At 36.5% G+C, this 12594-nt stretch overlaps 2 protein-coding genes across 2 annotated transcripts in view; one reads left to right on the top strand and one right to left on the bottom strand.

Moving 5' to 3' along the window:
* The window catches only part of heatr1 (HEAT repeat containing 1), a 33704-nt gene extending 28019 nt beyond the window's left edge, over window positions 1-5685 (bottom strand). Inside the window, exons 1-8 of the mRNA XM_051124711.1 lie at window positions 5569-5685; window positions 4466-4607; window positions 2927-3143; window positions 2479-2620; window positions 2276-2377; window positions 2039-2185; window positions 1254-1465; window positions 1027-1157 (exon numbers count right to left, since the gene is read on the bottom strand). Coding sequence (XP_050980668.1) covers window positions 1027-1157; window positions 1254-1465; window positions 2039-2185; window positions 2276-2377; window positions 2479-2620; window positions 2927-3143; window positions 4466-4607 — 1093 coding nt within the window. The 5' untranslated portion in view covers window positions 5569-5685. The remainder of the gene's footprint in view (window positions 1-1026; window positions 1158-1253; window positions 1466-2038; window positions 2186-2275; window positions 2378-2478; window positions 2621-2926; window positions 3144-4465; window positions 4608-5568) is intronic.
* A 974-nt stretch (window positions 5686-6659) lies between these two features.
* ppp1r9bb (protein phosphatase 1, regulatory subunit 9Bb) overlaps window positions 6660-12594 on the top strand; it is a 31053-nt gene continuing 25118 nt past the window's right edge. The window contains exon 1 of the mRNA XM_051124713.1: window positions 6660-8483. Within this exon, the coding sequence (XP_050980670.1) occupies window positions 7074-8483 (1410 nt within the window). The 5' untranslated portion in view covers window positions 6660-7073. The remainder of the gene's footprint in view (window positions 8484-12594) is intronic.

Here is a 12594-nt window from a genome sequence, read left to right as displayed (position 1 = left end):
AAGAATGATTCAGGTATTGCAAGAGTCAAATGTGTTCTACTTTCCGTGTTTAGAGTAGTGACATTTAAACTAAAGGCTGGAATACAGTACATGACTTTTAGCTAGTTTTTTCCTCCAATTTTTGGTCTGGACTCTTCAACACTATTTGCTGAAAATCAGAGCCAGTAATTAGATCTTCATTGACCACAGACTTGTATTTCATAGTTTCAGACTACGATTTCATACAGTCCAAAGATATCAAACATGCGCATTTTTATGCGTCAACTAGCAATGAGGTGGATATTTCTGCATGATTTTCTTGTGTTTGGAACAACATGAATGTCTTTTAGCCCGAAAGCGATCCTCAATTTTCCTATGCAACCATTACAATGAGGGCAAATGTATGATGTCTAACATTGTATATGTAGTGTATTCCAGTCTTTAGAAATTATTTTTGGCAGACAGGTTAATTAATGCAGTGATGAGATATTCTGCTGTCATCAACAAAGAAATTCACACATGGATTTATTTGAGCATTATGAACGTTGCTTGGAAACAGCTCCAAGCAGCAATCTCATTATTACGGTACCTACGACATAAAATTAACGCAGCGTTTCACAAGAGATGAGAAAAGACTTTTTGCCAAAATACTCTACTAGCTGTCTGATATTACACATCTCTTACTAGGAGCAATTTGGTGTGGGTTACATTTATCTAAAACTGTAAATGCATAAGATTCATAAGATTCCAATATCAGATCAGAATTTATCGTAAGATCCACCCCTATTTGAAGTACACAATGGCAGGTTTATAAACAAGTAGTAGGTTAATGAAAAGAAGCCACATTATAAAGAAAAAAAAAGTGCAATGAAAAGGAAATTGCAAATGCCTTTTCTTTGCTATTGAAATGGATTCTTGAACAATGAAAAAACTTGAATTTATCCATTGTTAACTGATTGGAATTTACTATCATTTGCTAACTAGCACATATATAATCAATGAAGAGATGTCACTGCAATTTTACACAGAGCACAGATATAAACTAACCATCCTGGGTCATGACAGTGTGTATGAGATGGGGCAGCAGATAACGCAGCAGGGGACTGATGTCATGAACTGTTGCTATACTCTGGAGAGTGGACACCAGGGTGGGAATAGCACACAGGTACCCAAATGCCCTAATGGGAAAAGACAAAAAAGATAATAATGTATTTTAGATGCAGATAAATGTGCAAGAAAAAAAAAATCTTTTAAGACACAGAGTACAGACTTACTTTGGACCAACAACACCTTCTTTCTGATTCTGCAAGAGGATGATAATGCAGCTTAAACCCTCTCTGGACAGCTGAGGTGTTCGACGTAGAGACTTGGACAACTGCACAGTCAGAGAATCCACCAGCTGAGCTTCCATTACTACCTTCACTGCCATCTGACACACGATCATGTACGTGGCAGCCATGTAGTCTAAAAGGTTAGATTTCAGTCCCTGGTTATGTGAAGAAAAAAAGCTGAATTATATTCAAAGTTCTGTTGCATAAATCCTTTCATGATCCTGAAACAACATTAAACATATGTTTATATACCGGATACAATATTCTGCATATTCCACATACAATAGGATATTTTTTGGAGGTGTAGTCAGTCATTTTCTTAAATAAGTGTAATCAAATTTAATAATTATTATTATTTCTGAAGGGTCATGTGACACCGAAGACTGGAGTAATGACGCTGAAAATTTTAGATTTGATCACAGGAGTAAATTACATTTTAAAATATATTCAAATAGAAAGTAGTTATTTTAAACAGTTAAAATATTTCACAGTATCTTGCTGTATTTTGAATAAAATAAATGTAGGCTTGGTGAGCAAAAGAGAATTATTAAAAAAAAAAAAACAAAAAAAAAAAAAAAAAAACACTTTTGACTGGTAGTGTATTGACATGTAATGAAAAATAACTAGTTAAACAATAAATGTTAATCATTAATTAAAAACATATAAAACCGGTATACATATGTTTATAAAAGTAACCAAATCTGTATTATGTCACTGAATTGTCTTACCAGTTGTACAAATGGAAGCAGTTTGGCAATAATAGAGTTAGTTATCTTCTCCACTGCATCAAGTGCAGAAACAATCGTGGATGCATAGAAAGAGAAAATCACACGCAGCTGCGGACAGTTCCCATCCTTGACGAATGCAGAGTATGCCTATAATATGATTCAATAAAGCATTAAAGAGTGCAGCATTACTGGATTGACAGACTTTAACCTGCACACAATCCAGACCGGATGTCTTACCTTTACTGAATCTGTGACCATAGAACAAATGAAATCCATGAAGCCTAAATCCTTATAGCAGTGTGTGAGCAGAGTTCCTCGGGCTAGGGGAACACCAGGTGTCTACAGATAAAGCACAGTGCAATTAGAAGGGTCACAAATAAAGCTACAGCCCTCTTTACACAAAGTGCATATATGAAAGACTCAGAAACAACATGGTTTACCTGAAGTCCATGCAGCCAGTGCCATTTGTGGGTTGGATCTTCAATCTTAAAAAGTTGGATCACTCGTACAAACACTTTAGTCTCATGATATGGTAAAACACAAGCAATCAGGCTGTCCTGGTTGTACAGATGAATGTGGAATCTGAAATCAAGTTCAGTTTATATCAGTGAATCTTTTTCCATGTTACAACATTTAATATGTAAGTGTTTAATATGTATTTGATTTTGGAATTACAAAAATTAAATCAGTATTTTTCAGGAAGTCAGTCTACAAATGGATAACTGACATTTCAATATTCAATAATTTAAACGCATCACCTTTAAATTAGTAATTAAATTTTTTTTGCTACTTACAAAGTTTATCACACTCTAAAATGAAAGTCTAAAAACTGACAAAGTGAAAATCACACAGACAATGCGAGAAAAAACCAAATCTAAAGAACGTTACCTGTGTACTAGCCATTCGATGCATTTCAGAGCAGGCTTGAGAAGAAAGTACGGTGAAAGTCGAGTGAGAAAGAGTGAGATGCTCATGTCCAGTTTCTTGTTGACCTCTCTGGTCTGAACGCTGCGCTCTAAAGTCAAAGAGGCTTGACTAAACAGAGTCTCCTGAAACTCACTGAACGCTGAATCAATACCCATCAACTCCTCAAGTCCTGTGCAGCCTGTTCAGAATAATCAATAACAGCAGACATTTAGACAAGATGACTATTACTACTCACTGCAATGAATGATTATATACAAGTGATTGATTACAGTAAACCTGCTTGTAATGTTAATCAATTAACAATTTCAGTGTGAAACAATGACTGCAAGATGACCTTATACCATAAGCAGCATAATATATATATTTATATATATATATACGCTATGACTCGGTTTGGTGCATGAGGCCTTACAACGAATACAGGTAATTCGATCCAGAAACAGCCCGCAGTAATGCAACTCTGTTTGCTAACCGCTAGCAGAAGAACAGTGAATGCCGTGAGTTGCACATTTGAAAACAAAGCACACTAGACAGTGATCATGTGCTGATTCTGAACGTGTCTCTCACTGACAAAGGAGTATAACGTTACTTTAAAGTCTTGCGCATTCAACTGTTTGCGAAATGGAGCTTTGTGCTCATGTATCCTACCTATCTTATTCGGCACAAATCCAAATATTCCACAATATTTCCATATTTGCGATGTATCGAAATGCTAAACTATTACTTAGTATGTAAATTATAGGCTTTGTACTTCAGTCGCGTTCCAACGTTGAAACAATGGGGCGGGCACGTTTGGTTCGCTGTATTTTATTTTGATAAAGTACCAACTGCGCTGTCAAATTATCAATGCTGGAAGCCTGGAACTGATATGTTTGTGTGTGTGTGCGCGCGCCGCGCAATTACTGAAACTGTTTCCTTATACCAGCAAAATCAAGTTAAAACACTGTCATTTATTGCCTTATTAATAATGCATCACTGAAAAAGATCTTTTGTAAATTAAAGAAAACAAATAGGATATCACTTTCTGCCATTTGAGTTTCCTTTCTGTCACAAACATGAACAGAAATTCAGCATATATAGGCTACGTTACGTGTCGCACTGTGTTTTCCCCCTTGTTTATCTGTTAACTAAATCAAATATATTTTAAGTATTTATTCCTTGTTTGCATACTGCAGATAATATATATATAAAATTATAATCTGATATAATATTTAGCATTTTCACATCTAGATGGAAAAAATTGTAATTTGTACTAGTGTCTGTTCAAAATAGATTAAAAGAAACTTAGCATAGCAAGCATAGTAGATTTGTTGTTTTTTTCCCTGTTATACCGAAATCGTATAGACCTATGACCCCGATATATATAGAACCGACATATATAAGTATGTGAAACAGTTGGGCTACAAACACTAAAAATAACTCATATTCTTCATCCATTTTTTTAAAAGTCTTTGTTAAAGCATTTTCAGCAATAAAAAATCATCTGGACATAAGACTTACCCAGTGCAAAGAAGGTGCTGCGGTCCATGCTGGCAGCATCTTTAGGGTCAAAGAGCACAGAGGCCACCACTCTCCGGCTGAGCAGATTAGAGTCATTTTGCGGCAAAGCCAGCCGCTTCAACTGATGTGCTAATGATGTCATCTAAACACATAATAATAATAATATAAGATTTTCTGTTTTCACACAAAAGTATGAGTTTTCAGTTTGCGAGGTTTCAGTTGAGTCAAGGCCACAAAAGAACGATCAAGATTACCTGCAAACAAAAATAAATGTTTGACTTTGCCTAATATATGTGTATGTACTGTGTGTAATTATTATGTATATATAAATACACACAAATTAATGTATATATTTTAGAGAAATGTAGAGAAAAGTTTAGAGAAAAGTACAAAATATTTTATTTTATTTATATAGAACATAAATTATATAAAATTATAACAAATACATATACTTGTAAACACTTCTTAAATATATACAGAAGTGTGTTTGTATGTATTTATATATACATAATAATTACACACATATATTAGGCAAACTCAAACTTTTATTTTGTATGCGAATAATCGAGATTAAACAAAAAATAAACAAATGTAGCTGAAAGGTCCATGAATTTTTTGTTTTTTTTTGCATTGTGCTATTTTTATGACAATCAAAAATATTTCCCCTCCTCAAAAATATCATTACTCAAATGTATCCATACGTTTAGGTTTTTAGCAACTTTTATTATTGTCAAAGTTTTCTTTACTAATACAATGAGTAACAACCTGTCTGAAAATATTTATTTTGACTTTTATCTAGGAGACACATGACTTGACAGGCTTCGTGAAATACATACAGTCCGAATACGCAGTGGACCACATTATGGTAAAAACTACATTATTTCTATTGCCTTATACTGATAATACAACAAAAACACAGACGGAGGTGTTTAAAAGTATTTCTATACGGTTACAAGAATCTATGTTATCGGAACTCTTTGGGGTTGCTAAAACACATTCTGTGTATACCACTGTGATACAGGCGCCACAGACAGTTTTTCGCATAAAGGATTAAACATTTTGATCTCGTCTATGCGTTTAAAAGAGTAAATATATTCCCAAACCTTTGATGGAGGTTATCACACCAGTTTCCACGTGTGTGAGTCTGCTAGTGCAATTTTCCTCTCTGTTTTGCTTTCGGTAACAGATAATATCACTTGATGTTGTGCTGCCACCTAGTGCATCGGATGGTTTGTAGCAAACTGTATACGAACAGAAAACGACTGAAAAACCCATGAACAGAGGGTGCCATGCAAGCAAACCACAAGCTGTATAATATCTTTGTACTCAGTTGTATTTAACTTTGAATTGTATTTTAACACAAAAAACTGCTATCTTAATAGTTTTTATATACGGAGCCAAAAAAAAAACAAAGAAAAAAAAACAACATATATATATATATATATATATATATATATATATGTATATATATATATTTAAAAAAAATGTCAAATGTTAGGCTTATCTTAATTGTGACAGTCCGAGCTGCCCAAGATAATCGACGAGCGGGCTATTTATTTATTTATTAACTGTAGTATATAACTCTTGTATATATATAAACGTTGTAGTATGTAACTGTAGTATATATAACTCTGTAGTATATATATATATATAAATTAGTTATTTGTTATAGGTAGACTACTGGGCCTGGGGTCCACCTATAAAAATTTTGTCACAAAATTGGAACCGAATAATAATGAGGGACATGCTGTGTCGGCTATGCTATTTTATTGCCTGAGATGCTCAAAAACAGTAAGACATAATGTATGGCCAAAAACCATCTGTCATCTGTTGTCTCCATCTGCAAATACAAAGACCAACAATTAAAAAAATAACAGCCTGAATTCGAAAAACCATCCTCTGTGTAATATATAATATAATAGGCCTATATTTTAATTATTTCTATATACATTTCAATCTAGCTGGAATGCTGTATTAACCAATCAGAAGCCAGGACTGATATGTTAACACAAAATAAAATAAAATAAAATATAAAATAATTTTTAAAATGTGCACTAAGCGCTAAAATTTACGTCTAAAAAGTCAAACCCTAATTTATTGCTGGGTCTCAGTGGTATTTTGTATGGAGCGCTGGTGTGAGGACTAAATGTGTGACCCCATAAAAATCAATGTGCTGAGAGGGTGTGAAATGAGACGCGCTCTATGACCCTGTATCTCCGCTGCGCTGCTGCAGCATCAGTGGGAAAGGCAGAAATCTGCAGCTGACTAAATCAAGAGATCAAAACGATCCGGATTATAAACGCACAATCTGTCGTGAAAATCCAGGACGCATCGCTGTTCTACTTTCTCGATTAGTCGTTCATCAATGCATGTGTGATTTACACATTAATCAGCGTTTTTTTTTCACAGACGGGAAGATGGTGCGTTGCCCGTGCCATGCTGCTGACGGACACTCTACACGCATTCATGGGCATTAATTCACCATTCTCTTCATCATATTCCAGAGCACATTATTGTTCATCAGCGACAGCGTTGTCCTGACACAAACGTCTGGGCCACGGACTCAGAGATGCTGTTATCGCATCGCCTCGGAGAAGCCTAACAGACCATGATGAAGACCGAATCCTCATCCTCCTCCAAGCCAGCGAGCACCACCGCGCTCCGCAGCCCCTCTCCTCACCGCAACGCGTACGAGGCGGCGGGGATTCAGGCGCTGAAGCCGGCGAACGATGTCTTAAATAACGGCGACGCTCAGGATGGCAAGCCTAAGCCCACCAGCCGCGGTCGCACGTACGGCTCGAACGTGCATCGCATCAAGAACATGTTTATGCAGATGGGCGCATCCTCACCCACCGAGGCTGAAGACGCGCAAAAGGCGAACGGCGACGGCAAAGCGGTGCGTCTCACGCTCCCGCGGGCTGGCAGCCTGAACGAGAACGTGGATCACAGCGCGCTGCTCAAACTGGGATCTAGCGTCTCCGAGCGCGTCAACCGCTTCGATAGCAAAACGGACGCGTCGCCCAGGTACTCGAAGCTGCAGGAGACGAGGAAGATCTTTGAGCAGCAGCAGCAGCAGCAGCAGCAACAGCAGCAGCAGGAGAAGCAGGCGGCTACAAATCGTGTGTTACTGAAGAAAGAACGCGCTGCGGGCTTTCAGGATGCGTCGCGTTTGGATGTGGTCGCGCGTTTTAACGGCAGCACTGAGTCGTTGGATAGCCTGGACGCGATCGGCGGGACCGGCGAGGCCGTGTCGCCCACCGTCAGCCAGCTCAGTGCCGTTTTCGAGCGGGCCGCCGAGCTGCGGAACAACCTGCACCGGCTATCCAACACGCCCCCGCTGCCTCTGCGCGGGGTCACCGGTCGGGTCGGTGCGCTTAATTCAAAAATCATCACCAAACGGGTACGCGCTTTTCCTTCGGGGGCAACCAAGGAGGATGGGGTTAACCAGCACCAGGAGGAACAAGATGGGAGGTGTAGCAGCCTTAATGGAGCCTCTGAGCTTCAGGACAGTATAACATCTGTGGATGCAGAGCCCTTGGATGAGAAAAAGACAGGGGAGAAGGATGAATCTAGTGCCAGTAAGACTCTAGATAAGTGTAAGCCAGGACAGGCCAATGCCACAGAGGCAAAAGGTACTCTTATTTCAGCTGATATCCGTAATTTGGAAAATGGGGGAGTTACTTCCAATGGAGAGGCCCTGGAGAGAGACACTATGGAGTCTGGCATCACCAGCTCTGGAAGGAAGGGCGAAGATGGACATGCTCGTCCATCAGTGGGGGTCAGTAAGAAGGAGGATGATGATGGTACTCTGAAGGAGAATTACTCTAAGGCTGATTTGGTGGATATCAGTGCCTATAGTGCAGTAGGAGAAGACTCTGGTGGTAGCCAGCTTGAGGATGAGGAGGATGAAGATGAAGTATATGAGCCCGAGTCAAGCTGCTCAGAGATTTCTGGATTACCTGTGGAGGAGGATCCGCCCCCGAGCCGGAAAATTAAATTCAGTACTGCACCCATTAAGGTGAGTTTATAACGCAAAGGAATATTTCACCAAAAATTAAATATCTGTCATCATTTACTCACTTAAAAACTGAATGATGTCCTTTCTTCTTCGGAATATAAAATAAGATATTTTGCAGAACAATTTACCTGCCTTTTCCGTCTACGGCAGTGTTTCAAAACCAGTGGGCCTCTGCAAACTTCATTTAGAGCCTCAGGATAATTTAAAAGTATTTAAATGAATAAATTATTACTTATATATAAATTATTATATAAATTAACTATAATCAAAAGTAAAATGCTGTAAACTGAAATCATGTTTCTTTCTTATCCCTCAATTACTGTTGTTTATATTGAAGAACGTATAGTTCGTCAAATGTCTGGGATCATGAATGTATCAATAATTCCAGTTTCTGTTAATAAAAAAGCAACTTTTTCATTATTACAGCAGAGATATCTATAATAGCCTATATATGTGACCCTGGACCAAAAAAACAGTCATAAGTCACACGGGTATATTTGTAGCAATAGCCAAAAATACATTGTCTGGGTCAAAATGATCGATTTTTCTTTTATGCCAAAAATCATTAGGATATTAAGTAAAGAAGATTTTTTTGTACATTTCCTATCGTAAATATATCAAAACTTCATTTTTGATATAGTAATATGCATTGCTGAGAACATCATTTGGACAAGTTTAAAGGCGATTTTCTCAATATTTTGATTTTATTGCACCCTCAGATTCCAGATTTTCGAATAGTTGTATCTCAGCCAAATATTGTCCTATCCTAACAAATCATACATCAATTGATCATGATGTATAAAACTCAATTTAAAAAAATTGACACTTATGACTGGTTTTGTGGTCCAGGGTCACATATGGGGTCAAGTCAAAAATGTTGAAAACTATTGATCTGAGCTTTATCACGCTCCTAAAAGGACAAAATAAAATAAAAAATACAGTACAGTAATGATACATAACCATTTTATAAAGGTCATCCATGTACTATATGTATAGTACATGTGTACTATATGTCATATTTTATGGGGTCAGCTGATTGCTTTAAATGAGGAAAAGACTAAAATTTAAATTCATTAAGGCTTTAGCTTTAAAATGTAATTTGCATCACTGACACCAAACACCACTGGATCTCACAAGTTTTATAATTAAACATCTTATTATGAATGAGATTTGAGACATATGATAGAGGGTATGATTTTCAATGTGTGCATATTTCATGTATTAATTAGACATGCATTAATTAGGACAGATTTCTTAGGAAATATTCTTAGGGGTATTTATTCACATTAAAAGGATTTTTTTATAAAGCCTTTGATTACTCTGTATTTAGATGAACTGTGTTCTTTTATGTCATATATACGTTTGGCTTTTGATTTATTTCTGTTTTATTTAAATGATCATTAAAATGAATGAGAGCAGTCTGGTTCACTTAAAATGGTCGCCTGGGGCCTCGTCTATGTATTGGGCTGAGTGAATGAATGAACTTCATACATTATATCATTCAGTCTGTTACTCAGTCACTGTTACTGTTGGTACGCATTTAGAGGCTGCAGACTGGCACAGACTGAATGAGCTGAATAGAATATAACATAATCCAGACTGTCAGTCGGTTTGTCTTGGCATCTATTCTCTCCCAAGCGCTTCCTCTCTTTGATTACGTGTGACATTTATCCAGGACAAACGCTGACCTGACATCAATGGCTGAGGTAACGAACATACCTCAGACAATGTGTCTGATAAGCTCAGCTGGCCTGCTTGTGATCAGGATGTAGCTAGTTCTGCTCTGTAGATCTGTGTAAACGTAAAACCAAACCAACATTTATCTTTCAGGATACCATAAACTATAAAAACAATCGGTCATTAACTAGCAATAGCAAGCAGCAAATCATGGGTTGTCTCTGTGTGTTTGATTGCTCTGATTTTTTTTGCAAAATATACTGTAATTTCATTTATTTTGTATGCCTTGCATTTAAATATATTTGTAATTACACATTTCTAATGCAATACAAAGTTGCATTTTAGTACATTTAAAATATATTAACATTAAATGTTAATATATAAACACTGAATAACAGACTACAGTTAAAATTAAAATCAAGTACTTTACATGTGCTGTAGTATGTGATTCAACATGCTAATACATACTAATGCTAACAACACAAACACAAATGTTTTCTTTAAACTGTTAGTGTTTCATTGTACATCTATTTCAGAAAGGTGATCTGATCAGTAGTGAGTGCTTAGTAAAAATGTAAAAATGGGGATGTTTTGTGATTTAACAATTTTGATTACATTTGGAGGTAGACAGAAACATATGTGATCACATTGAATTAGAAATGTAGAACATAGCATCTGTCTTGATACATTCTGCCTATCAATCAGCAGTTTAGCTAAAACAGGGGTTAAAAAGTTGTAAACGTAAATGTAAAGCTGCAATTCTGAAAATTCATGCAAATTAAATACACTTTTACAAATTATTATTAGAAAACTAAGAACATTCAGGAATCTTTTTTCAGTGACACAAATAGAAATGTATTAGCATTAAGCAATTATGGGCTTCCTGTTTCTGTGCGGATGTCTAAAAGTGTGAACAAGCTCCCATGATGCATCTGAGAGAAAGGTGTGAGTATTTCAGATGCAGGGAATGCGAAAACATGATGAAACCCTTTCTGTAAGTGATAAGAGTAAAAATAGCTGACCTATGAATAGACGAAAGTAAGGGGTAAGTTTATTGTGCATATATCAGTATCCTACAAAGAAACAGTAGCTCTTTTGAAATAGTCAGGGCTGATGCTGTTTGTGAGAACCAAACTCACAATGATCCTGTAGTCTGTTAATGATTGTTCAAGAGAATGAAAGAATGCAAGGTCTGTAGTCATGTTTTAGAGATGGAAAGCACAATAAAACCACCACGAGCTGGTTTTGAGTCCGGTTTTACTGAAAACAATGAAAAGAATAGTTAACCCAAAAATGAAATTTATTTTACTGTTGTTGTCTAAACATGAATGGCTTTCTTTCTTCTGCAGAGCACAAAAGAATACATGTAACATAATGTTCACATTCTACACTATTTTCCATGCAAAAAATCAACAACAACAAAGGAACAAAAAACAAAAGAAAAAACCACAGAGCAACCTAGCAAAGGCTAAACTGGAACAGGAAGGTGGCCCTCTAGGAACAAGACTGGACAATCCTGGCAAACACTAAAAACAACACTAAACATCTTAGCATATAATTGCCATGGCAAATATCCAAAACACTCTAGCATTGTGACTGCTTCAGAAAATGTATTTGAAAATGTAAAATACAATACATACATCCCAGTCTTATTGAAAATAGAGTCTAGTTACATCTTAGAAAAACTGCAAAAGCATGCCAATACATACATTTCACTGCAGTTTCCAGCTGAAACAAACATTATGGCAATAAAACACCAACTTTTGTTCCTTTTTAACACAAATTATGATTACAAAGGAATTTTATCAATTAACACTTTGTTCCTTGCACAATGTTATGACCTTAAAGGGATAGTTCACCCAAAAATGAAAATTCGGTCATTAATTACTTACCCTCATGTTGTTCTAATCCCATAAGACCTTTGTTTATCTTCACACAAACACACAAATAAAGCTAATTATAATGAAATCAGAGAGCTTTCTGACCCTGCATAGACAGCAACACAACTGACTTGTTCAAGGCCCAGAAAGGTAGTAAGGACATTGATAAAATAGTGGTTCAATCATAATTTTACGAAGCTACGAGAATACTTTTTGTGCATAAGTAAAACAAAAATAATGACTTTATGCAACAATTCTTCTCCTCCAAGTCACCATCTTCCCCCATTATTGAGAGTACCACGGCACATGCATTGTTTAGGAGTCTGCACACATGTGGTACTCTCGATAATGCCGACTTGGAGGAGAAGAATCATTATTTTTGTTTTCTTTGTGTACAAAAAGTATTCTCATAGCTTTGTAAAATTAAGATTGAACCACTGATGGTCGTGAACTATTTTTAAAATATCCTTACTACGTTTCCAGGCCTGGGAACATTTCAGTTGTGTTCCTGTCTATGCCAGGTCAGAAAGCTATCGGATTTCATCAGAAATATC

The sequence above is a fragment of the Labeo rohita genome, chromosome 12, assembly GCF_022985175.1.
Source record: "Labeo rohita strain BAU-BD-2019 chromosome 12, IGBB_LRoh.1.0, whole genome shotgun sequence".
Taxonomy (NCBI): Eukaryota; Metazoa; Chordata; class Actinopteri; order Cypriniformes; family Cyprinidae; genus Labeo; species Labeo rohita.
Note: the sequence above shows the minus strand (reverse complement) of the source record. Positions and strands in the feature narration are given on the sequence as shown.